At 42.4% G+C, this 25,780-nt stretch overlaps 1 protein-coding gene across 5 annotated transcripts in view; it reads right to left on the reverse strand.

Moving 5' to 3' along the window:
* Window positions 1-230: 230 nt before the first annotated feature.
* Helz (helicase with zinc finger) overlaps window positions 231-25,780 on the reverse strand; it is a 167,127-nt gene continuing 141,577 nt past the window's right edge. For all 5 annotated transcript variants that reach the window (XM_085695975.2, XM_085695973.2, XM_048446061.3 and 2 more), the window contains 5 exons: window positions 23,610-24,225; window positions 22,971-23,205; window positions 21,124-21,640; window positions 8,321-8,573; window positions 231-7,477 (listed from right to left, as the gene is read on the reverse strand). In XM_085695975.2, coding sequence (XP_085552101.2) covers window positions 7,143-7,477; window positions 8,321-8,573; window positions 21,124-21,640; window positions 22,971-23,205; window positions 23,610-24,225 — 1,956 coding nt within the window. In that variant the 3' untranslated portion in view covers window positions 231-7,142. The remainder of the gene's footprint in view (window positions 7,478-8,320; window positions 8,574-21,123; window positions 21,641-22,970; window positions 23,206-23,609; window positions 24,226-25,780) is intronic.

Below are 25,780 nucleotides of genomic sequence, written 5' to 3' on the forward strand. Positions count from 1 at the left end.
CTATGTTGCCTTTAACCTTCCAGGTGACATTACTCATGCCCAAAGGCTTTTTGCTACTGCTGAAGTCAGTGATTTATGTCACAGCTCTCTGTAAAGTCACAACCTTCCTTCTTGACAGTGGGCTCTCCTTCCCATGAGCTTTACGGCTTTCTGTGTGTGCTAGTGGCTCCAACCCTTTTCCACATGCAAGGAAAAGACAGAAAGTGCACACAAAATAAACACGCTCCGAATTATTAAAAAGGCATTTTATTATAAATACATTTTAGTTGTAGCAGTAAAATACATTTTGTGTTACCATGAATCTTTTAAAACAAAAGAACTTCACTGACAATGATCACACCATAGACTCCTGGGCTCAAAACATGTCCTAAGGAAGTAGCATAAGCTAAGGGGATTCCAAAAACCAAGTTAGGAAAGACAAAGAAAGGAGAAAAGAAAAGCCTTGGAGGACAGCTTTGGGGTTCTCTATGATACAAAATCATCTTGACTTTTAAGAATAAACTCTTTAGGTATCAGGGCCTCCCACATGAGGTATGATAGACCGCAAGGGAACGTAGTCATTGTTATTACTTTTGCCAGAGATTATGCGTAACCAGATGCTGCAAAAGTGGTGCTTGCAAGAGAAATGGACCAGGGCGCCTTTTTACATGGCCTTCCTCACAAAGGTTTTTCCCTTTAGAAGACCCGGAATGGGTCTACTACATGACTCATTCTATCCACCGCTGGCCACATTTAGAGAATTATATTAAAAAAAAAAAACATGAAAAAGAAAGATCCTGTGTCACTAATGATTAGGACTCTTTACTAAAATGCAAACCCTATTAGCTTTATAATTTAGAGAAAGTATTTGAACCATTCTATTCACCAGGGTTGCTAGCATTACATATAACTGTTACCTTTATGGTTTTCAAAGAATTGGGTCAGATGGCTGGCACAGAGACCAAATACAGTACTTGATGTATGTAATGTCTTATAGACGGATTTATAGGAGCAGGACCCTTCCTCTGTGTGTGTGGGAAGGGGCGTTACTGAGAAACAGTCTCAGCTATAACTGACACTCTGGGACTTTAACCTGGACGAAAGAGTCCTCTGACCTCCTGAAAGATACAAAGTGGTATCATGCAAGACAAATCACAAATAAACCAAAATCCCTCATAAGCTGGGAGTGCATAGAGGAAGCTGTGCTGGGCACACTGGCAATCTGCAGCTAAAGCTTCCGGACCTTTCAGGGAGTAAGTACTGGGGGCTAAGAATTCTAAAACTGTGCATTCTAGGATGGTCACTGTGGATTATACCTCTATGCCTATGCCTTTCTACACTCTATTTCCCTAAACATAGACTTGTTTTCTTGCTAGTAACAGTAATTTCAAAGCCAAACTAAAAAAGAGAAGCGGAGCCCAATACCCGCAGAGCTGCAGCCCAGGCTGAATGTTAAACACAACACACAAATGTAAAAATATCCAAAGATCTGTCAGGTTTATTCTGTTGTAGGCAGTTTCTTTCTCAACAGTAACTTGCTCACCCATGTCTGCTATGACTTAGGGGTCACTCATGCTGTGGAGGTGGTGTGCTCCCCTCAACTCTTCCACAAACATACAGAGTTCTTCAAAATAGCAAGGGAATCAGAAACAATTGCTTCTTTTCCGCCACATACAATACCCATGTTCTCCCTACCATTGCTGGCATGGCAGAGAACTCAAATAACTTTGTTAACCTGAGAAACATATAATATGAAAGTAAATTCTTTGCCCTAGCCCCCAACACACATACCAAAGAAGAAGAAAGAGGATTAAAAGCTATAGACTCCATTATTTGGGGACTATGTTTCTGATGCTCCGTGTCACTGCCACCCTGGGACAGAGAGTCCTGCACTAGGAGCCGCGGTAACTGCGAATGCACTCTCGGGGCACCCGATGGCTTCTTTCCACAAGTCTGTCCCCGAGTGTAGGGACCAAGGTTGACTCTAAGCACATCCCACAAAAGCACAGCTTCCAGATAACAGCCAGGCAGCTCCGCCCCTAATGACAAACTCACCCTAGAAATGAAAGTGCCCCTGCACCCTAATGAGAAGCGGCAAGGACCCCAAAGGTAGAGAGAGCTTTTTCCATGAATGGGCCACTTCTGGGATCAGAATTATTAAAATGACCCAAGAGTAAAGAGATGGAAAATGCTCCAACTTTCTCTAGACCAGTGGGGTCCCTGGACAGCTGTGGTGGGCCCCCTGGGGGTGGGGACAGGGGTCTTCTGTACGTCAACAACCCGTCCAGGGGAAGTTGAGGCCATTCAGTTTCACAATCACTTTCTTTTCTTTTTTTTTTTTGCTCTATCTTGCTCACAATTCCAAAATCTTAAAATATGACAGATTTGTAAATAGCTATCACTATATGTAATTTGCCACACTTTCCCCCTTCACTTTCAAACATTAAAATACTAAAACAATAGTCCATAAAAATCAAAATTTCTTAGAAGGTAATATTGATTTCCCCTCCCATACATCATTCTAAGGCAGGCAACCACATGCTAGTATACTAAATAAAGTACAGAAGAGACCTCATATGAGGTAGAAATAGCCAAAAAGACCCCCTAAAACATACTGAAAAATCTCATAATATTGTTTAATGAACTCATAGAATTATATAAAACTTACTATGCTTTATGTTTAATATTTGTATCAAAATAAAATCTCTCTGTTGAACAAATTGCAAGTAAAGTCTGGTCTACCACGCTCATGACCAAAACGACAAGACACATGGGCTACTTCTTCAAACTCACTTCAGAAAGCTGCAGGCTACCACTGTAGAAATGGGCTGGGATTTAACCATGGCTCACAAGCCTACGTCTAGATTCTACTCGGTACCTCCCTTTCGATGAGGCCTTCTTTAAAGATCACTCTAAAGCAGGTATTTTTAGTAGGTTCGAATGTCTGAATGTTACACTAAAACTTAAAAAAAGGATGGTTTAACCTGATATTCTAGCTTAGAGTTGATGACATAATGCCACTTTCTGATATCGTAGGTCTTGGGATTGCTAATTAAACAGGGATCAAGCTGGCGAGTGTGAATCTAGCAGCCTTGCTGTCGAGTCTCAAAGGGAATGTGAGTGCCCTGCAGACCGATGTGGTGTGTGCTCTGTCCAGGCACACGATGATGGGGAACATACTAAGTGATCTTCGGAACAAGAAGTGGCCAACGCACCGTTCTCTTTTCTAGGCAGTCTGAATGGCAATCAGAAGACAAGCCAGAGATACCAAGACATGTGTACCTGTATGTTTTTTTTGCTTCTGGTAAAAGCAGGGTTTCCATATGCCGAAGGGAAGGCAAGAAAAACATTTGTCGACTCACTGCAAAAAGGCAAGCTCAACTGTGAGGAAGTGGGGAAGTGGGCAGGGAGGGATGAACAGTCTAGTAATATTTGAAAGGAGTAATGTATATGTTTTACTCTATGGGAAGTTTGAATCTTACATTTTTATAGAACTTTTCTATTAACAAAACTCTTCACTATGCAATGATTTCACACATGGCATCTTTCACACATGGGCATCTCCGAAAAATCAACTATTTAAGGAAACCTAACTTATTCCATGACAAGAGTTGAAGTACTCAGATTTAACCTACAATTGTTTACACACCCTGACCCTCAGTCACAGTGGCTAGAGATATGCTCTTTTAGGTTTTCGGTTGTGCTCTCGGAATGAAACCAATCCGACAGAACCATCGGCTACACTAGGGCAATACAACGCTACAAATGAGCTCGAGGGTAGAGCCAGTTAGCTTCTTCAGGACTGCAGCGCCTTCGCAAACAAGGAACCCTCCTCCCTAAATAGGCTCAAGAGACAGCTGTGTCTAATTGGGTAATGCTTATTCCACAAGATTCCTGCTTAATTTACTCACCCTGCAGTTCTCTGAACAGAAAAGATCAGTTGGCGCTCAGACCAAACCTGAACTCATCCTAGAATCTTGATTAGAACAAAATGGTACAAAAATAACCCACATCAGGCAGTTGGATGCTTTCCTCACCCAAGGCGGCCCACACAGAAAGCATGTCTGTGTGAGGCCAGGAAGACTGAGGTCGTTAGTCTGAATGGTCAGTAATTAACCACGGACTGATCAAGACAAGATGTTATGATTAGCAATGACAGAGCTAGAATGGGCTTCTCTGAAAAAAACACACCAGAAAATATCCATGATACAGTGAATGAGGCTGGTCAAACTTCAACAGGAATCCGTTTTTAGATCAAGAGGGAAAGGGGGACCAAACTTAGCATGAATTATCACCTAAAAGAGAAAGAAAGAAAAAGATGAAGGAAAGGAGGGACAGACGGAGGGAGGGAGAAAGGGAAAGAGGAGGAAAAGAAATATCTCAAGTTGTAGTGTACTGTAAAAACAGTACTGGCAAGGACAGCGAAACTCCACTGATAAAAAAACAAAGAAATCATAAAATGACCTCAGAAAAGATCCACCCAGAAGAAAAGAGCATCACAGAGCTATCAAGTTTTCTTTAAAAAAAAATGTGCTTATGTATGTAAACAAACATATATATACAACATACACATACACATGTATGTATGTTCCATCTGAGCTATAAAGTTGAATCTAATGAATGAAATAAGCTATTTCATGACACTGACTAACCCTGCCAAAATACCCAAGTAACAGCGGAGAACAGCAGTGAGAACTCACAATGGTTCTGGTAAGATCTGCTGAAGACTGTTACAAGATGCTGGGCATAAGTGATAGGCTCCTTTGAGTCCAGACAGGAAGACAGGAGGGAGCTGGGTTCAAACACGCACTGTATGCAGAACATGAAAACACAGAAACAAATCCTCTACCTGCTGGAAAAAAAGAAAGAGATAGGAACACTCAGACAGTCACCTAGGGAGTAGCTAGTGTCATTTCTTAGAAATAACTACTTGGAGAATGTCACTGCAACCTGATGGGTTCCTCATCTGGCATCCCACCATCAGTGTTTCTCTATAAGATGATAGGGCACAGCACAGGTGACTTTAGCTAAATATAAATAATTTAAAAACTGATATTTTTTTAAGGTTCAAGTATGAGAAAAGAAAACTAGGCAATATTCTGCTGACAAGAGGTTAACCAGGAGTTGACAGCACAGTTCCGTCTGAATTAGCAAAATGGCTCTGAGCACTTGCCCAGCGTGTGCTGCTGTCATGTGGGTCTGCATGTGTGCAGGCAGGGGCGATCACGATGGGACGAACAGCCTCATCATGGGGGAGTCATACTTCTTGTTTGGGCACAGAGTTAGAAAACCAGTCCTGTGGCAAAAAGCTGTCTTGTTTAGCCTAAAACACACCCAACAATCCATGGGGATGTCACATCACGCACAGAGTGTGGTACCCTGGCCCACTAACCCCACTTTCCTGCTGTGATGTGTAATACCCATTAACATAGCTCCAGTTTGTAGGTTCACATCTGCCACCTCAAAAGAGGTGCTCAGTCTGAGACAAGAAGCCAGGTAGGTAGCAATGGCTCAGTCCCGAGCACAAAGACGGAACTAAATTAGAGAGGTGGCCATCATTGATCCTGGAGTTGGCTAGTCCTTATCCAAGGCAGCCTTTTCTCCCACGTTGTCTGGGAGCTACAGGAGGCTGGAGATGGCTGCCATAGACGAACTCCGAGTCATACAGATGTAATTCGACCTTCCCCTTGCCACTTCCAACCCAGTTTAAAATGTTCTATCAAAATAGCCTTCCAGAAAACTATGCTTGAATGATCACCAGGAAGGCTGGGCTCTTATGAAATATCCCCTGGGCGCATCTTAATTTAAAAAGAAAAAAATATATATATTGTAGTCTCAAGATATCTCAGAAATATAAAATTAGAGCTACTGGGTCAGAAACAATAAGGACATTCATTACCCCAAACGTATTAAAGAGCACATGAGAAGGACAGAAACGTCCCCTCTCAACGTCACCCAAAACAACTGTCAGGCTGGGGACGACTGCAGACAGCTGTTAATGAGTTCAAGGGGGGAACTTCAGAAGAATCAAAAGATATGAAACATGCCCCAGATTTGATCGATTTTTGGACAAACTTTCTTTTTCCTTTAATGATCTTCCTCAAACAGAACAACTAGAAACATCTTAGACTTGCCATGTGTAATGTCATATCTTAATGTAAACATCAAAGAAGGTACCAAGATTTTCACTGGAGGAAAAGAAAGCCAAACCTTTAGTGGGCACAGTCCTTTCTGCCCTGGAGGAGGGGCCAGGCTACAAACATTACACATGCAGAATGAGAAAGAAGGTTTTGTCTCACTAAATTCACGCAGTTTTAAAATAGTTATCAAGTCTACTAAGCACCAACAATCCTAAAAATTTTTCAGCTTCATGATTTGTTTAAAAAACTATCAAATTAACATTAAAAATAAACTAAAAGTGTTGCTTCTCAAAAAAACAAACCAAACCAAAACTAAGTATGCCACTAGGTTTTGGGTTTTTTTCCTTTAATTTGTTTTGTTTTTTGTGAGTTTTTTTTTTCTTTCTTTTTTTTTTTCACATTTCAAAACCCAGTGGCATATGGAATACATGGGTAAAGAAGGCCTTGACCTCTACCCTACGCTGATGGAGAGAACAGCATGTCACAGATAGTCTAAAACTCTGAAAGTTTTAGAATGCAGCATCCTGTCACAAAAAAAAAAGCTGATAAAGTATTTAGAAGATGCTGCCCCTTTATTTAAAAAAATTTTAAATGAATTTAAGCAAAAATAACATCCATTTGTACATCAACTGGCCATTTCTGGTACAGAAACCCAGCGTATGGTAATATTATCGAATAAATGTAAATGCTACTTAACATTTTTTCTTTTTAAATACATTTTAGACAAACTTTTTCTTTTTCTTTTTTTATAGTTGCACAATTAACCTCTTAGCTGCTAGCTTGATGCAAACATATGTAACAATACACAAATTTAAAAATATTTTTATTCTACATAAAAGCTGTCAAAGTTCTGACTCACATTAAAAATGCAAAATAATGGGATATACTTTTAAACTTAGGCGCAGGTCTAGCAGCAAGGGTCTGAGTGAGAGCGCGGTCAACGTTAGGCAGAGGGCTGCGCACAGAGGAGCCTGCCACCTCAACTCTACTAACAAATAGGAACTGAACACTCTGCGAGAGCTGTCACTTGAAGTAGGAGTAGAAGCCGTTGCTGCCCGGGCTGCTGCCCAGACTGAGCTCCTGGAACAGGGACAGCGGGTCGCTGCCCTTCTTGGCCTGCTCGGGCGGCGGCCTGGGCTTGGGCGGGGCCCGCAGAGCACTGGCATAGGACATGGCGGGCTTGCTCCCTGCCGGGCTCTGCTGGCTGCTGCTGTTGGCCGACTCTGCGATCTGTTTGTTGGGCATGAGGGGTGGGAACTGGCCAAGGTGCTGCAGCACCGTGTAGTTGAAGGAACTGGACACCTCCGCGCTGTCAGGCTTCAGCTGATCCTCAACGGGTTTGACAGTCTTGGGTGGCGCTAGAAACAGAGAACAGTGATAGGGTTTAACCAGGGGTGCAGGAGCACAGCCTGCGCACGGGTTCCTCGGTCTCCAAGAAAGCAAGGGCAGTTTAGCTCAAGCACACATAACTTCAGCCACAGGATGTAAAACCACACTTTAAGCCCCTCTCCTTAAGAATCACCAGAAAGAGCACCCATGCCCACTGGAGCAGCTCACACACAGAAACCAATGTCAACAGAGGCTGGAAGGTGTGCTGACAGATAAACACTTATCTGCCTGGGAAGTTGGGCTGCTGTGAACCGGAACATGCTTGTAGCAGCAGCAAACCCGGTTCAGGGGCACCGGGTCTACCCGCTACAGACACTCCCATTTCTCGGAACACACATTTACAGTGAAATGCTTTAGTTTTCCAAACGAGATCTCAGTATGTAGCTTAGGCTGCCTTTGCTTGGCCTGCTTGGTGCTGGGGGTGCAGGTGTGCACCAATATACCTAGTTCTTCCATTCTAAGTGACATGGAATGATGAGAGGGGAAAACATGGAAACATCACATTTCCACCTCTTCCCAAGCAGTGGTACAGTCCATCAACACAGAGCTTTGTTTCCAATCTTTAACAATTTACATAACACGTGTGTGTGTGTGTGTGTTAGAGAAAAAGAGAGAGAGAGAAGGGGAGGGGAGAGAGAGAGAGAGAGAGAGAGAGAGAGAGAGAGAGAGAAAGCGAGCACCCATGCACCTTGCAAGCACACAGTGGCTTTTGAATGATTCATGTGGGTAGGACTGACAGGAAAGAGGCCCATAAATATTGAGGCACTGAGGAATCAAAATAGGTTTTCTAGAAACTCACCCATTCCTCTTACCTATCAACTCTCTGGGCTGAGCTGTCCTGCTGGGCCCATTGCACGGAATGTTCTGGTAGGGGGTAGACGAGGTGGTGTTGGCCCAGGACTCAGGGGCTGGGAAGCTGAAAGCAGGCGGGCGGCTGTGGTCCTGCAGTTCTTTGCCCTGAGCCAGACTGCCTTGGGGAGCGCTTGCCTCTTCCACACAAGGCTGGGCTGAGCTAGATGAAATTCTTCTTTGGTACAAGGGCCGACCAGGTCCTCTGGGTTCATACTACACAAAGAAAAGGATGCGTGGTGAGTTCAACCACCTCCTCCCACTCCCGTATCACTTTCAAATCCTCACAGAGCAGGGACAGATTCTCAAGGAAATACTCTTCCGTGATATAGGGCCCTCTCCTCTTCAGCTTCTCCCATTTAAAATGCAGCAGATACTCCAACATGGTGTCAGGAGACCTGGGCCTGAAACTCATCTTTGGACTATCCCTCCCTATGTGGTCCTGTGCCCAGCTGTCTTTAGTTATAAAGTCACATATAAAGCCATTCTCTGGAATAGCTATGCCAGAGAACAGAAGAGCTTGTGTATGAGTAGGAGTCCCAAGTCGGCCAACCCACAGAGCTGGGCCAGAGCCACTGGATATCCCAGCTTCTGCTCAGTAGCTCTGCTCAGCCCTGCCAGCAAGATTCATCTCCTCTAGCATAAGCACTCCTTACTGACTTCACTGTCTGTAGCTTCCAGTTAATCAGCTGATACGGAACACTCATTACTTTCTCCACAATAGTCTTTTCACAGGTTTAAAACCCAATTAACTTATGTATCTCCTCCTCTCTAAATTTCCTAAAAGTATGCAAGCCAAACTCTCTTGGCTTCCTGACAAAGGGCTATTTGCCCACCATTTCAAGACGTAGTGACAGCTGGGGCTCTCCAGTTCTTTCTGGCCTGACTGTGGCAGGTACTGGGTACCAGCTGCAATGACAGACAGTACAGAACAACCTGTCTAGAGCCTGGCCAGCAGGACTAGATTTCAGGTCTTGCCTTAGACCTACAAGTGTCACCCTGGGCAACTGGTCAATCCTCCTATGAAATTCATCTACATAATGGATCACCTCCAGCACCCACTTCCTCTTGGGACTGTAGAAAGACTAATAAACTAGAAATGGAGGGTGTTCAGGGTGGCTCCTGGTGCCTGCGAAGAGCCAACTGTTTTATCCTGTTTTACAGTCCTTAAAAGGTACTTAGCAGGAAAGTCAACCCCTCGGAAGTGCTCATTCTCCAGGCCAGACAACCCTTGAGTGACTGATCAAATAGTCTGTGCAGTCATTTTTGTAACGAAGACAATTAGCTCTTGAAATGAAGATGGAGTGTCTTTTAATTGTCATCCTGGGAATTCCACCCTGCTGCTGTCTGTACGGATCACGCTCTCCAGCCTTTATATGTGAATGTTAATGCACTAAGGTTGGCAGGGGGCTCAAAAGGAGCAGACTGTAAGAGCCTAGTGACACAGAACACTGTGCACCGTCATGTGGACTTCAGCCAGTCACTTCATAAGCCCTGTCTTTAACATGCATCTAGACCAACAGTATAGACCATGGGGAGACACAGGAATCTATCAGAAAATTACATAAATAAAATGAAAGAAAAAATATACAAGATCTATAGGTTCAGCTATCACATACACGATGGTGAACGTGTGGAAGGCTATCTTCATCAGACTTGTTTCTCAAAGGTTAGGTGGCTATGGGCGAAGGAACAGACAGCAAATGAAAATGGCTTACACACCAAATAAGGTTAGGGCCATTTCATTCTTTTGGTCTCAATTCTTAACTTTTATTTCCTTGTTTAACTCACTGACTGCAACCTCCAACAAGCACTCTACCCTGCTACCTTTTTTCTCTTTTCTTTCTTCCCTTCCCTCTTTTGTTCTTTTCATTGCTCATCAATCTCCACACCTCCCTTTGCTTTCCCATCTTTCTTTTGGAGACAAGTCTCTCCACGTAGCCCAGGCTTGTCTTGATCACCTAGGCTCAAGCGACCCTCAGTGTGCCAGCAGCTGGGACTGAGGTGTGTACCACTGTGACTTAATCTCCTAGCCTCTCTCTAATGCAGAGCCTCCCATCAACCACACTGGTGGCTGCGGGACGTGTATGATACCTTGCAGCAGGTGCAAGTTTCTTTCTACTTTGTGTAACTGTGTGTGGGTTGGGGGTAAGGAGGATGGTGGGTTGTTTTTGTTTTCAGAAGGGGAGATATCTATTGAGGTGATCATGTGATCTTTTTCCCAGACTGTTAACATGGTAGGTTACACACTGATTTACTTTCAAATACTGCACCAGCCAGATAAGCTGCACAGGGTCATGGTGTATTGTTCTCTTCTTCATGCCTGGCTGAATTCAATTTGCTGTTCTGTTGAGGATAGCTACATTCTTGCCATAGAAATAAGCCTATAGTTTTCATCTTTGTACTGTCTCTGTCTTGCTTTGGAAACAGTAATGGTGGCTTTATGCAATAAACTGACAAATTTTTTTCTTCCATTCTTTGGCAATGATTATAATTGATAAATCTTCTTCTTTAAATATTTGGAGAAATTCAGTAGTGAAAAAATTCTTGTCCAAGAGAGCTCTCTCTTGAAGTGTTTTAACCATAAATTCTAATCTTTAACAGCTAGATGTTCATGCCAATGACATTTCTGCATTGCTGTCAGGTTTTTGAAAGTGTGTGGACTTCAGGGATGTGGCCCATCTCACCTACGCTCTTGAAAACTGTGTGCAATCTTCCTACTATTATTCTTGCAAAGACACCTACATGATAGTGACATAGTTCCTTTTGTTCCTGGTATCAGTAGCCAGTGTCTTCTCTTTTTTCCTCTTGTCAATCGTTTTTTGGGGGTGGGGGAGCTAAAAATATTCTAACACAGACTGAAGCATGAGGATTAAGGGGGCACTCAGAAGAATAAACTCGGCTGAAGGTGTGGGTCTCAGCTTGTTTTCCAATGGGAGGAAACAGCCTGGGCTTTGTACCTGCTCCTAGAGAACCTTTAGCCTAGGGAGCCCACGATTGGCAGTTGGCATGAAGGACTCTTTCCCTTCATGGCCTCATAATTTTTCCTGTCTTTCTATCCCACTTCAATTCCCCCTGAGACTCTGATCCTCGATCTTAAGAGTTGCAAAAGGCTAAAAAGTTCATTTTTTGTAATCCCTCCGATGTCTATGACCCTACCTCTCAACCTGTCTGCACTAGGGCAGACATCAGAGTGTGAGTGTGAGCACTGGAACATCATCATTTCAAGGGAATCAACAATGCTTCCAAGGGATTCCAAATAAGACTTCAGGGTACCAGTATCTGGGAGATGAGGCACAGCTTCCCACTGTGACCCTCAGCAGCCTCAGGAGTTCCCAGACCTCAGGGCCTTCAACTCACAGATTTGTAAAATTCAAAGCAAGAGTTTCCACACTACTCAGCGGCACACACAAGGTATGCAGGTTTAGCATGCAGAGCGAGAGAGAAAGAGCAGGTTATGCGGAACAAAGTTAGACTCTTCCTGGTCTCACTAAATGCTATCTTTCCCTTTACAAAGAACCAACTGCGAGTTTTGTGGACTCTTTCTTCTCTATTGTTTTCTGTAGTTATTAGCCGTCCTCAAATCTGTCTTCATCATTCTTATTTCCTGGAGTTTATCTTGCTCTTCCTTTAGGATGTCTTATCTGAGATCTTCTTTCTTTCTACTTTAAGCATTATACATCCCCTCTGATGCTGCTGTGACAGCAATACACAAATTCAGGCACACGGCGTTCTTACTCTAACACACAATAGCCACTGATCTGCTTTATACACAGACATCTGGGAAACAGGAACCAGAATGGGATTCTTAAAAGATTAGCATCCAGATACAGAATGAGATATAAAAAAGTGTAGCTACAATGTGCTGACAATTCAAATACATAACGATGCTTGATTCAGAATGATATTCAAAGTGAAAACAGGAAGAGAAAGCCTCAACACCATCCTTGAATCCTACTAATACACTGATTTATTACCCTAAAAAATGAATAAAGGACATAAATTATTTAGTTGCTTTTTCCATATAGACTATATTTTAGTATCTAATATTCAATGATGAAACTCCTCCTTCATATAAGAAAAATAAATACAAAAGAAATATAAAATTTTTTAAAAATACTATTTGTCATCTTAATAAAACAAAAGACTAAAAGAAACAGCCATTAGCATCTGCTAGGTCAGGAAAGTTGGGAACTACACTTGACAGGTCAGACTGATACCTGACCCTCATCTCAGCAGTCAAGTTACCATCATCAAAGTGGGGAAACTAAACACTGCCTGCATCTCCTTCCACATGCGTATGAATATACATATTCACTGAAAACAAAATCGTATTACATTCTGCTTGACAATTTCTTGTTCGCATGTCACAGATATAGACTGAGAAAATGACTCAGGTGTTAAGAGCACTTAATGCTTTTGCAAAAGATTAACACCCACATGGTAGCTAATAATCATCCATAACCCAGCTGCAAGGGCTCTGGCCTCTGTGGGCACCGGGCATGCAAGCAAAACACTAATACACATAAAATAAAAAATAAATCTTTTTAAGAGTCAGATATTTTTCTGTGTCATGAAAACTCTTATAACATCATATTTGCTTATTTATTTAAACGTATCTTTTCATTTTCCCACTACTCGAAGAAACTTCCAACTATGGAACACTCTCATGTCCTACTAACGGCTTAAATTCCCATAAGGTTAGCCTTGTATGCTTAAAGCCATGTGCCTGCAATTTGGTACAAAGACATCAAAAAAGGAAAATTAGGAAGAAAGAATTGGCACTGTGACAGGCAATGCTGAGGCAAGTGAAAAACCTAAAAGTTCTTTTCAAATATTGCCTTAGTTTTACTATAGATATAAAGCAAAACAAAATAACAAACTAATGGTTTTCATGGACATGGTATTATAATTGTAGAACAAAAACAAAGGTAATCCAGAATAATTGCTTGATTTTTTTTTTTCCTTAGTGATGGGCAAGCTTTGTGTCACCGAGCCTCTCTAGCCTAAAAATTTCAATATAAAAAGCAATGATACAAATAGACTTTAAAAAAAAAGGGAGTAATTTGCCAACACAGGAAACCTCGTAAGAATACTGAAATCGACAAGAAAGAATGAGAACTAAAGAACCTGGACACCCAACATCTTCCTTCTTTGGAAGGAAAGACAGGGAAAGAGCTGGCTGAAGATTACCAAAGGATGAGATGATGTCACATGGCTGAGGGCATAAAAATGTCCAGGGACTTTCTATGATCTGGGAGGTATATTTCCATGACCTGTAGGAAGGCAGTGCCTGCCCTGAAGTGACTGTGTGGCAGCAGAAATATGCTGAGCTGGGCTCTGGGCGCCCACTCTAAACCTGGTTTGGTCTGACCCACAGCCAGGTCACCAGGCAGTCCTCAGACTTCACCGACCAGTGGATCCTGTATCCGTCCTTCCCAATACACACCACAGCACAAGCCACCACTATCAGTCATCGGGACTGCTCTGGCCTTCTTCACTGTTTGTACAGTATCATTTTAAAAGATTTACTAGAGAATTTGAAAAGCAACTCTAGTGTCATATTAATTTCATAAAATTCAGAAATAATAAAGGCAAAATTTTACCTCGGTTTCTAAAGCCATACTATGTTTATACTGTGTCTTCTTATAAGAAATGCAATGGCTTGGCGGTAGTGGTGCACGCCTTTAATCCCAGCAAGCAGAAGGCAGAGGCAGGCGGGTCTCTGTGAGTTCGAGGCCAGATTGCTCTACAAAGTGAGTCCCAGAACAGCTGGGAAGCTACACCAGAAAAACCCTGTCTCAGAAACTCCCTCCTCCCTCCCCCCCAAAAAAAAGTAAAGAAAAAGAAAACCAGACAGACACGACAGTGAAATGGTCGTGACTCTCTGACAGAGTATTCATCAACTTGGGGCCACCCCTTAGGAAAGGTTGCTTGTGAATTTGCCAAACATGCTTTTCTACCCCCAAAGAGCAGATCATAGAGGAAACACCAAACCAAGACAATGTTCCAGCTAAGAGAAGTCTGCACCATGGTGGCATTCTGGGCTGCCTCAACTTCACCTGACTGCTTACTCTTCTTCAAAGTGGGTGGTCGGGCATCAGGATGCCTCTTACAAGCAAAGCCAGACTGAATAGGATACAGTTCATAGAGGGGTTTACCCTTCAACTTAGAACAATGTGCTTTCTCTCTGAAGGATCCAAATGACCACAATTAAGACGCCAGCTTTATAAAAAGAGTGTTAGAGAAGGCTTGTTCACTCCTTAACACCGAAAAATTCATTACTTATTGTGAATTTCTGAGATTTGGGGTCATCTGAATATTCAAAGACTTAGCTAGAATGAAATGGATTTCCAGAATGGGAGAATTGCTCCTCCCCACAAAAGGGGAAATTTTTAGATGACTGAAAATATAATTCTTTGCCCCAAGAACATTTGCTGTAGTCGTTCCTTGTTTCCTCCATGTTCCTGTCAGGCATGAGTCTCAACTTCATTAACAGGAGCTCATAAGCAGCTTGGTGCCTCAGGTGCCTTTAAAAATAAGTTGTCAGTGGGACTGAAGGAGCATGGGATCAAACTGGACCTCTGAATGTGGCTGACAATTGGGGACGACAGAGAAGCCAATGATAATGGCACTGGAAATTGTCTCTACTGCATGTACTGGCTTTTTGGGATCCTAGTCTATTTGGATGCACACCTTCCTAAGCCTGGAAGGAGCGGGGAGGACCTTGGACTTCCCACAGGGCAGGGTTCCCTGCCCTCTCTTAGGACTGGAGGGAGAGGGGAGAAGGGTGAGTGGTGGAGCGAGAGGGAAGTGGGGGGGAGGAAGTGGAAATTTTGAATGGTATTATTTATAAAGCAATAAAAATAAATAAAAACAACCCCCCACACACACAAATAAGTTGCCAGGAGCTGGTGAGATGGCTCAGAAAGTACAGGTGCTTGCTGCCAAGGCTGACAACCTGAGTGTGATAACAGAACCCACAGAGGATGACTCCAGCAGGCTGTCCTCAGGCCTCCCATACATAAATAAATAACTTACATGTGATTAAAAAAAAATTAAAGAAAGTAGACCTGTCGGCACAGGTCTGTAATCCCAGTTCTTCAAGAGGCTAAGGCAGGAAGATGGAAAGTTCAAGCCCTACCTGGCTATAGACAGCAAGTTCAATGCCAGCCTGTATAACTTAGTAAGACCCTCTCTTAAAATGAAAACAAACAGGGCTGGGGATATAGCTCAGAGAGGCAGTGTTTTGTCTAGTATGCATGAGAATATAGATTCAATTCCCAGTAACTCAGTAATGATGATAATAAAGAAGGAGTTAAAATAAATGACTTTTGGGGACAGAGAGATGGCTCACTGGTTAAGAGTACTTGTTGCTCTTCCAGAGGACCATGGTTTAATTCCCAGTATCCACATAGTGGCTCACAAGCATCTACAATTCCAGTTCCAGGGAACCAGCACTTTCTTCTTGCTTCCTTAGGCACCAAGCATAAACATGGTACACATACATATACACAGGCAACCACTCACAAACATAAAACAAAAATCAATAAATCCTTTTTAAAATATTCCATGTTGCCTTTAAACCCAACACCCAGGAGGCAGAGGCAGGCCAGCCTGGTCTATAGAGCTAGTTCCAGCCTCAAAGCTACACAGAGAAACCCTGTCTCAAAAAAAGAAAAAAGAAAAAAAAAATCCATGTTGAACTATGACATCATTATATCAGTAAACATATGATCATTATTTTTAATTTTTGCTGTTAGTATTTCTTTCTAAATATCAGAATGTAATGCCAACATTTCAAATACAATTTAATATATGGATTCTAAGTAAAAAAAGGATTACTAAATTTGTGTAAAAATTGCTATTAAGATAATTATCAATTTAAATAAAATTCTTAATTTGCTTGCTACTCTAAGACATATCTGTAATGTTTAAGTTAGCAAATCCTTAAATATGGATGTATATAAATAAATAACTAGGGAAAAGGTTAGCAAATTAATTAAAGACCTATATTTATAATTATGCTACCAAAGCTAATCACCAAAGAAAAGCTAAGTGGTCTAGTGGGAATTCCAAGTCACGTTACCTACAGTGCCAGGAGCTTTAATTAAAGCCCAACATCTCATCTCAGTGATAAGCTTTGATGATCAGGCAATGAATGGAGGTCTATCTTATCAATCGTTGATCACTAATACTTAGATTAGGGGGTTTGCTAAACACATCATTTACTAAGCCAAGAAGACAGCAGTATTTCCAGTTGGTTACACAACACAAAAATCACAAGCTATCAATAAGAAGAGGCAAAACCTACCAACACTTTGTCAATATGAGAGCCCTCCATTGTAATATTTGGCTCTAAGGAACAAAGATGGCTGGAGAACGTAGTGAAATCCAAACTAAATAATGCCAAAAATACAGGTGGTAGAGAGAAAAAAATGAAAATAAGGAAGTTGTTCAAAAGCTAGGACAAGAAATATTTTAAGGCAGAGCCACTGCAGAGGCAAAGGTCCTCTCTAACGCTGACGAACTGAGCTGATCAGCATGAGCAGACCAGGAGCATCGCCCTCTTCGCCACAGCCCCACTCCCCCAACCAGAGAACCTGGCCCTTAGTCTTCTGCATGCTAAGAAAGAGCTCAACCACCAGCCACACCCCAGCTAGGATCCAATCTCTAATGAGGCCTTTATGATAACATCATCAGTGCAAACAAAAATGTGCAATTTCAGAAACCAATTCTGATTGGAACAGTGACAATTTGAAAAGAATCTTTCATTTTCTCCATTTATTTCTTTAATCGGACTATTTCCGAGTAAAGCACATCTGAGATGGGAGCTGTGCCTTGTGCCAGCCTCAGCACCACACATTCCGTGCTAAATGGAAGTTTTTATCTTGACAAATCTACAGCCACTTAAGAAGAATGAGGAGCTATCTTTTAAGATGGAATGCCTGAAAGGGTTGATGCAAGAAGCTTGCATTCACAACACTGAACAGAGCATAACACAGAACAACCTTATTCCACGGGAACCAGAAATGAAGACACTACAGAATTTTTAAAGAGAAACACACAAAATCTTAGGGTAGCGAGTAGAAAGGAAGAGAATACCATTTCCTAAGGGGAAACTGGAAAAATCTTCAGGGATAAAATCGCTTCCAATTTAAGCTCTATGCTTAGTATAATTCAAAAAGAAATCTAAAAGGGGTTTTAAAGGTATGTAAGGAAAGAGATAACAAAGATATTCTAAACTTCTACTAGTAGGAAAACCACAGAATGGCCTCCTTCCTAGAGAAACACGACAAACAAGACAGCACATAGGCTTCATACTACCCCTTAAGATAGCATGTTAGGTTATAACACTGAGCCTCATTTAAGTTAAGAGCATCATTCTGGAACAGAACAAAAAATGAGCACAAAGATCAGAAAGTGATTTCAATACAGAATATGCTGAAGAATGGCTTCTTTCTCAGATTTGAGGTCATACAGTTACCATGCAAAATGAGCATTTTCACGCAAAATGAGCATTTTCACACAAATTCAGCCTTCAACTTTTTTTTAAGTTTTGTGTATGTGTGCAAGCCTACATGAATAAATATGAACCATGAGCATACATGAGCCTGCAGAGGCCAGAGGAGAATATCTGATCCCCAGGAGCTGGAGATATAGGCAGTTGTGAGCAACAGTGTGGGTGCTGGGAACCAAACCCTGGTCCTTTGCAAGAACAGTAAGTGCTCTTAATTACTGAGTCATCTCTCAGGCTTGAAAAACTCTTAATCGAGCCAAAATCACCAGAAATAGAGTCGTCAGAGGCCCCAAAGCTAAGAATGGATTTCTGTTGATTGCATTCCGTTGCCAGCTGACACTGGAGCAGAATACAATGCTATATAAAGAATCTGTCATTTAACAGGGAAGCTACTTCTAGTTAGTGATAATACCACAAGCTAGAGACAGTATGAAGGCACCTAGCTAAATATCTGGAGGGAAATTAAACCATGATCTCAAACAAGCACTAGTATTTGAAGTCAAATTGGAGGGATTCATTCATCTATTGCCAGCTAAGAATGGTCATGGCCTGCCCCTGGAAAGACAGCCCCTTGTGTGGCTCAGCCTCATCTACAGAGCCAAAGGCCACTCACAACTTCCACTGAATTTGGAGTAAAGAAGGAAAACCAGTGAAGTTCAGTCTTAGTTATGCAATGAGAATTACTCTCAGAACTGCAAAGGGCTCTAAGACCAGGGTCCCATTCAAAGTGCCCTGACCTTGGGGAAAGGCTACTGGATGAGACAGTGGAAGGCACAACACAATGAGGGGCACAGCAGTTTCCAGTCTCCATGACAACCACTCAATTTCCCTAGGTTAACCCACCACATATTCTAATCTATGGCCACCAGGAAAAGCCAAATAAAATGCTATGGTAGCTATTTTTATTTAGTGAAATTAGGTGATTTTTCTGGCTTCTGTATGTTTTATATTGGCCATGCGTTTCATTTTTCCAAAGAAAATAAAAATTACAGCTGAGTATTTGTGGTACATGCTTGTAATCTCAGCACTAAGGAGGCTGAGGCAGCAGGATGACCACAGTTTAAGGCCAGCTTGAACTACATAGCAAAATCTTATCTCAAAAGATAAGTATAAAACCAGAAACCTAGTCAAACAAAATATGAAGGAAAAAAATTCTCTCCATTTAAAGTAACTGTTAGACTAACACGTGAGTGTTTTCGTCCCATCAGATGACTCTGCCACATTTCTGGCAATAAAAGAATCCACAGTGGGGAAGAAAGTAACTTTCTTTGTATTGTTAAAAAAATTATTTTAAAAGGTTGGAAATAAACAGTGAGAACATATGCCATTCACTGTGTGAGATGATTCATGCAAAATAATTCTGAACGCACAGAACTTACCCTAATGTGTTGAAAATGTCAAAATCTACAATGTGGTAAAAATAATATTTTCCTTGTCAAAGAATTTCTTCAATTGCTGCAAGTTAGTCATCACTCACGAACCTAGTGTCAGAAGCAAGATGACCAAGTGTTTTTGCAAAGCAAAAGAACTCACTGACAACTGAAGGCACGTATTTATAACACTTGTAGTGACACAAAAATACCAAACACTGAAAGCAACAGTGTACAAAGAACTTAAATTCCAAAATCAAGGACCACTTAAAAAGATCAGTGATTCAAGTAGGTGATTCAGTAGGAAGTGTTGCTTAGCAAAGTATTAACACTGAAGCCTTGTGAGAAGAGGGACACAGTCCCCACCAACAGTTCCAGGAGCACACCCAGCAAGAGAGGGGAGGAAGCACATCTGGAACTCGGAAAGTGGCACACCCTGGACGCCAAAGTCTACTTTCCCATGAAGGTGACAACATTGTCAAATGTGACAAACAACTCTTTGGGCTAGGAAACTAAAACTAAAACTAGCAGTTTCTATGAGAACATCCAGTCATAATTTTATAAAATTATTACTTCTGTGGTCTTGCAAAGGTCAGAGTCTCTGTTCTTCAGCTCTGTGGCAGCCCTGGAAATAAGCCCTGCCCAGGTGCCAGGGGAAGCAGAATAGACCTCATACTCACACAACTATAATTTGCTTTGATGTCTCATGACTCAGGACGACTACATCCAAAGATCTGTGTTATCTAGGTATGGTACTTCACGCCTACAATCCCAGAACACAAAGTAGGACGATTATTGGCTCAAGGATGGCTTGAAGTTGCAGTGAGACCCTGTCTCAAAGAAAGATACTTTAATTGTGTTTCACAACTGCACACCAGGTATGGTGGTACATGTCTGTAATCTAAGTGCATAAGAGGACAAGACCAGCCTGAGCTACATACTAAGACCTTATCTCAAACAAACAAAACTCATTTATCCTGTTTTAAAAAGACATGATAACTAACAGTCACTCCCTTCACAGAGTTTTATCCTTAGTCACTGCGAGCTCCCTGGGAACAGCTAGACAATGACAAGCTACACATTACACAATTTTGGAAATTTGTTGTTTTTGTTTTTGCGTGTACACGTTTTGCCTACATGTGGCCACAGAATCTAAAAGACGCATCGGATTTCCTGGAACTGGAGTTACAATTGAGTCACCATGTGGGTGCTGGGAACTGATCTAAGGTCCTCTGGAAGAGGAGCACCTAGAATTCTTAACTGCTGAGCCATCTCTCCAACCCCATTTTGAAAGTCTTTTCCCTGGACTCACTACAGGGTTCATGCCATTGACTGCTGCTGACCTCGATGCAAAAGTCCTGCCGTGAAAGCCGAGTCATCTCCAGATGCTTACTCAGCAGCCAGGCTTAGGCTAACTGGCAAGAAGCTGTGATGTTTGGAAACTGCTCTGACTAGGTACCCACTGCTTCATGAATAACATCCCACTAAAACCTCAGGATGGCAGGAGGGAGAACTGGTTCTTGGAAATGAACACTCACTAGAAAAACTGGCATCTTTAGCAAGTACTAGTCACCAAAATTAACCTAATGAAAAGATAAGCCACTAAGGTCCATTTCCCCAGAGTGGAAAGGCGAACACAATTCAGGTATTAGTGTTCTCAACGGTCAGATGTGTGGAAAAGCAATTTAAACTACTTTCAAGAGGCTTCATATTTCAAGAGTACCACACAAAATATGAACTAGCACAAAAAGATAAACGTTAAATTTTTTCCAAGAAAAGGTTACTGTTTAAAGACATCATATCTGATAAGATAGATAGCGGCATTGTTTGTTCACTGCCAGCTGATCCCAAACAGAAGACCACTGGAAGGCCTTACCTCTTCCAGGCTGGGGAGCGAAGAAGAAGATACTGTGCGAGATGACAGTGGGTGAAATGGCTCTTGACCAATAGCATGTTGATGGTTCTGTATGTGTATAAAAGGGTTCTGTGGTGGCCTGGGAGGCAATGGAGGTAGGCCATAGGGAAAGCCCGGCCCTATTAAGTGATTCTGTTGCAAGTTAGCAAAATTCCATGCTCCTTCAGGAGCCAGGTATTTCAGGGGAGGTGGGGCAAGGTGTTCAGATGGCAGCGAAAAGGGGGAGCCGAAGAGCTGAGGTGGGAGGCGCTGTGAGAAAGCTGGGCTGTTGGCTACTTCAATGTCTCTGCTGTTGTCGTTACAGTTAGAAAAGTGGCTACTGCGGTCTGTGCTGGAAGGGGGAGACGGGACTGCTGGTGGGCTTCTAGTCTGAACTTGTCTGTATTGCAAAAGTCTTGATTGAGGTGGTGGCATTTCAGCTAGCTCTCGAGTGTCACCTTGATCACGATGAGACAGCTCTCTGAGTAAGTCCTGAAACCTACAAGAAAACAAGAAAATATGAAGGAGAAACGCGACTGCATTAAGAGCAGAGTCAGCCATGTGTGATTTCACACCAAATCACAATATCTAACTAGGGATGCCATTAATCCCAAACTAAGTATTGATACTCAGCAGATATTGAACTGGAGATGCTCAATAAAAATGCCAATTCCCTAACTGTTTTTTACCTTTGCATGAAAGGGTTCATCCTTGCCTCAACAATAAAACTGGAAGGATAGAAGGCCACCACGGGCCAGGGAGATAGCTCAGCAGGTATAGATGCTGGCCACCAAATCTAATAATCCCTGGAAGACACATGATAGAAGCACCAACTCCCCATAGGCTTCCCTCTGACCCCCATATTCATACAAACACAAATATACCCAAACACACATGTACATACACCTGTACACACCCATATACACACACCTGTACACACACATACATACCCATACATCCAAAAATAAAAATAAATAACTAAGAGGCTGGAGAGACAGCCCACCAGTTAAGAACACTTGTGTTCTTATAGAGGACCCAGGTTCAGGTCTCAGCACCCATGTGGTAGCTCACAACCACCTGTACCTCCAGTTCTAGAGGATTCAGTGCCCTCTCTGGCTTCCTCAGGCACCAGGCATGCACACGGTACACATACCATACATGCAGGCAAAATACTCATACACATGAAACAAAAAAAATCAATTAATTAAAAAAAAGTTATATATTTTAAAAATAGAAATAAAAAGAAGAAGAAGAAGAAGAAGAAGAAGAAGAAGAAGAAGAAGAAGAAGAAGAAGAAGAAGAAGAAGAAGAAGAAGAAGAAGAAAAGAAGCTTTAAGGGCCACAGTAACAGGGTTTTCCAGAGAGGTGAGGAGGCAGCACACAGCAGCCATATGATGCTGACCACAAATACACTTCATCAGGAGTGAGTCCTCAGAGTACCCAAGCTCCAGGAAGTCAGATATCTACCCTACTGGATAAAAAGTTAATAATAAACTTACAATCTTTAAGTTTTAGCCACAAATTTACTTCTGTCCTCATTATTCTTTTATTTACTAAGTAGGCAAACAAACAAGACACACAGTCCCAGGAATGGCTTGTTTCTTTTGATAACAGACCGTAAGTCAAGGAGCTAAAGTCATAGATCACTAGGCCCAGATTTGTACAAGAGTGATGTCTAATTCTCCATATTGTGGAGTCAACTGAGAGAACTTTGTAGTATCCACCAACAAGGCCAACAGTGGATTTATTTGAGACCGTGTTCCAGTTTAAAACTAAAGGGCAGAAAACTCATGTCCCGTTCAGGGCTGGCCCTGGGCTGCTGGAGTTACCTCGAGAACGTTGTCTCCACTTCATCGTCAACTCTGCTGGCCAGTTTCCACTCTGCCCTCACTGGTGGCTGGTGGAGGCCAATGGGTGGCTGGGGAAGATGTGGGAGGTGAGGATGGGGATGGTGTGGATACGGGATGCTGCCCTGGCTGAGATAGGCATGGTGCTCACTCCACTGCTGTAGCCGCGCCTGCTGCTGCCTCAATGTCTCCAGAGCTACACTTCCATGTACTCGATCTGCAGAAAGAAGCAGGTGGGAAAAGCTGGGTTAGTCCATTTGGGGCTCCAAGTAAATTTTGTACAAAGACCTTTACACCCAGATTTTCTCCACAAAGGCAAAGAAATAGCTACAATTCCATTGGGTAAAAGTAATATCCTAAATTTGCCAGAGTCCAGAGCTATGGTGTTGACTCTCCCTCCTTCATGACGGTGCAAATGATGTCACCTGGATACTTAGTATACACATATGTACATATAATACTTGAAGCCAAATTTTATAATACTAATTGGTTGAGTTTTTTGGAATTATTTGGAGACATGAATCAATCTTGGCCTAGAGTTAATACTATACAGAACACACCATGTTCAGCAAAAAAACCTGAGGACTCTTTTCACATGTGACATTATGACAGTAAGCTTACCCAAAGCTTCTCCTATAGGTAATCCTGGGGAGTTCTCATCAACAAAGTTGTTCAGAGGTGACGCTAGGATGGGACCAGGCTGTGTGATGGCTCTCAGTGGACTGTGACCGTCAGGAAGCACAGGAGATGGCTGTTGCTCGGGAACCACAGCCTCTGCAGCAGGAGGAGACTGTGGTCGGTGAGCAACTGCATTATTGAAAAATGCATTGGTGGGCCCCGCCTGAAATGCAGGAGAGAGTTGAGGCGGTGGCTGCGGGGCCTGTGGAGGTGCCTGGCTTTGCTGCTGGGCCACCTGATTTGGCTGGGGTGCCACCTGATTTGGCTGGGGTGCCACCTGATTTGGCTGGGGTACCACCTGATTTGGTTGGGCAGGCAAATTATTCTGTTGCTGATTTAACAACGTATGCTGTTGGGGAATAGGAAATGGTGGCCTGGGTAGCTGAGGAAGCGGATGAAAATGGCGGCTAGGGATTGCATACTGTGTGTGTGGTGCAGGAAGAGGAAGATTTATGTGTCTTGGGTTGAGATTATCTTTTCGAGGAAATTTGGTATTGGAATAAACAACACTGGGACGGGATTCAGGACTTCTATTCTGTGGATTTGATTCCAAATCAACCTAGAGGAGAAAAACAAACAAACAAACAAAAAGAAACATTTTTAACTGCAAAAAACCAAGTTGGATGACTTTTCATCCTTTCCCAACCATACCCCACTTAAAGGCTATAATATGCTCTTATCAGTAGCAGTGGGAGTCCTGACGTGCAGAATCAATCACCTTTGACAATCAAATAAGAGAATATTCTTATAAATTAAAAAAGATGACAGAGGAAACAGCATATTAAATTTGAGTCTGAAGAAAAGCCGCTGCCATTTTATTAGAATGGCCACTCTAATTCCTACTATACTATTTTCAATTTCACACTTTCTTCCTTAGAAAGAGAACCATTAATTTCCTTCCGATATAAATCAACAAAATGTGCTCTTTCCCTCTGATTTTATTGTTTTTATATATGCAATCTACTTCTCCAAACAAATCAACATTAATAAAAACTGTGTCTCTGGCAACTTCCAAATAAATAGATACCATGTCACAGGTATGGTTGCTGACTTACATCATTACATAGTCTGACATTTTTTTCTCTTATCACTCGTGGAGTGCCTACTAAGTGCACTGTGTCTGAGTCTGAAGATTAAAAAGCAATGGTAAGATTCGGTATACACCCTCAAAAGCTTAGAGCAGAAGCCACCCTCGGCCCAGCCACTCTAGCCCCAGTGCCCTGACCCTGTGTAATCAGGTCTTCTCAGAACATAGGAGGCCAATCATTTACATGCTATCCATGGTTCCCTTCGCCTGCAGTGGCAGAGATGAACAGCTGCAACACACACTGTATGAACATGAAGCCTGAGATTTATTGTCTAGCCCTTTACAAAAACAGCCTGCCAATCACTGGTCTAGAGCCCAGCGGAGGCTCTGTGTAAACACACAAGACATTGGAAAGAGGGGTCGCATGAGATACTAGGGCTAAGAAAGTAAAGAAGGCTTCAGAAAAGCAGGTTCCAGGGAGAGAAGAAAATTCTAACAAACAGAGGGGAAAATAGCACAGCAGATGTGGGGTACATATTTTCTGTTCATAGGGCTAGAACTTTCTTCTTTACATGTTAGCTTCCTCTTCTTGACATCAATCACACAGACGCTGGCTGACTCAACACTGAGCGCACACATCAAGTCTGATGCCATTGAGCTTTGGAGAACCACTGGGAAAAGGGTTTGAAATTAAAAAACATGCTTGTCTTGAAATATAGGTTTGCTCTAAGTGCTGACAATGTGAAAACAAAAACAATATGTAATGTTGTAAAGTGACACCTTCTCTTGTCCAGCTGTTAAACCACTCCGCAAACTGTTCTGTGTTACCTTGCAAGTTTCAGTGCTGAAATGGCCAGTGAGAACTGCAGGGTGCTTGTTTAGTCAAAGTCTATATACTACACAGGGTGCCGATCACTCCCCAAGAAAACAGACTGAGGAGCTTGGTTCCTGATTTGCACTAGGAATACTGACCAACCAGGCCATTGCAACCAACTGAAATGCCAATCATACACCGAGAGCAGTCACATCTCTCACCACTTGGCCCTTTGGGTCCTTGGGATTGCTAGATTTGTAAGTGATCCGAAAA

The sequence above is a fragment of the Myodes glareolus genome, chromosome 9, assembly GCF_982192425.1.
Source record: "Myodes glareolus chromosome 9, mMyoGla1.1, whole genome shotgun sequence".
In the NCBI taxonomy this organism is placed as follows: Eukaryota; Metazoa; Chordata; class Mammalia; order Rodentia; family Cricetidae; genus Myodes; species Myodes glareolus.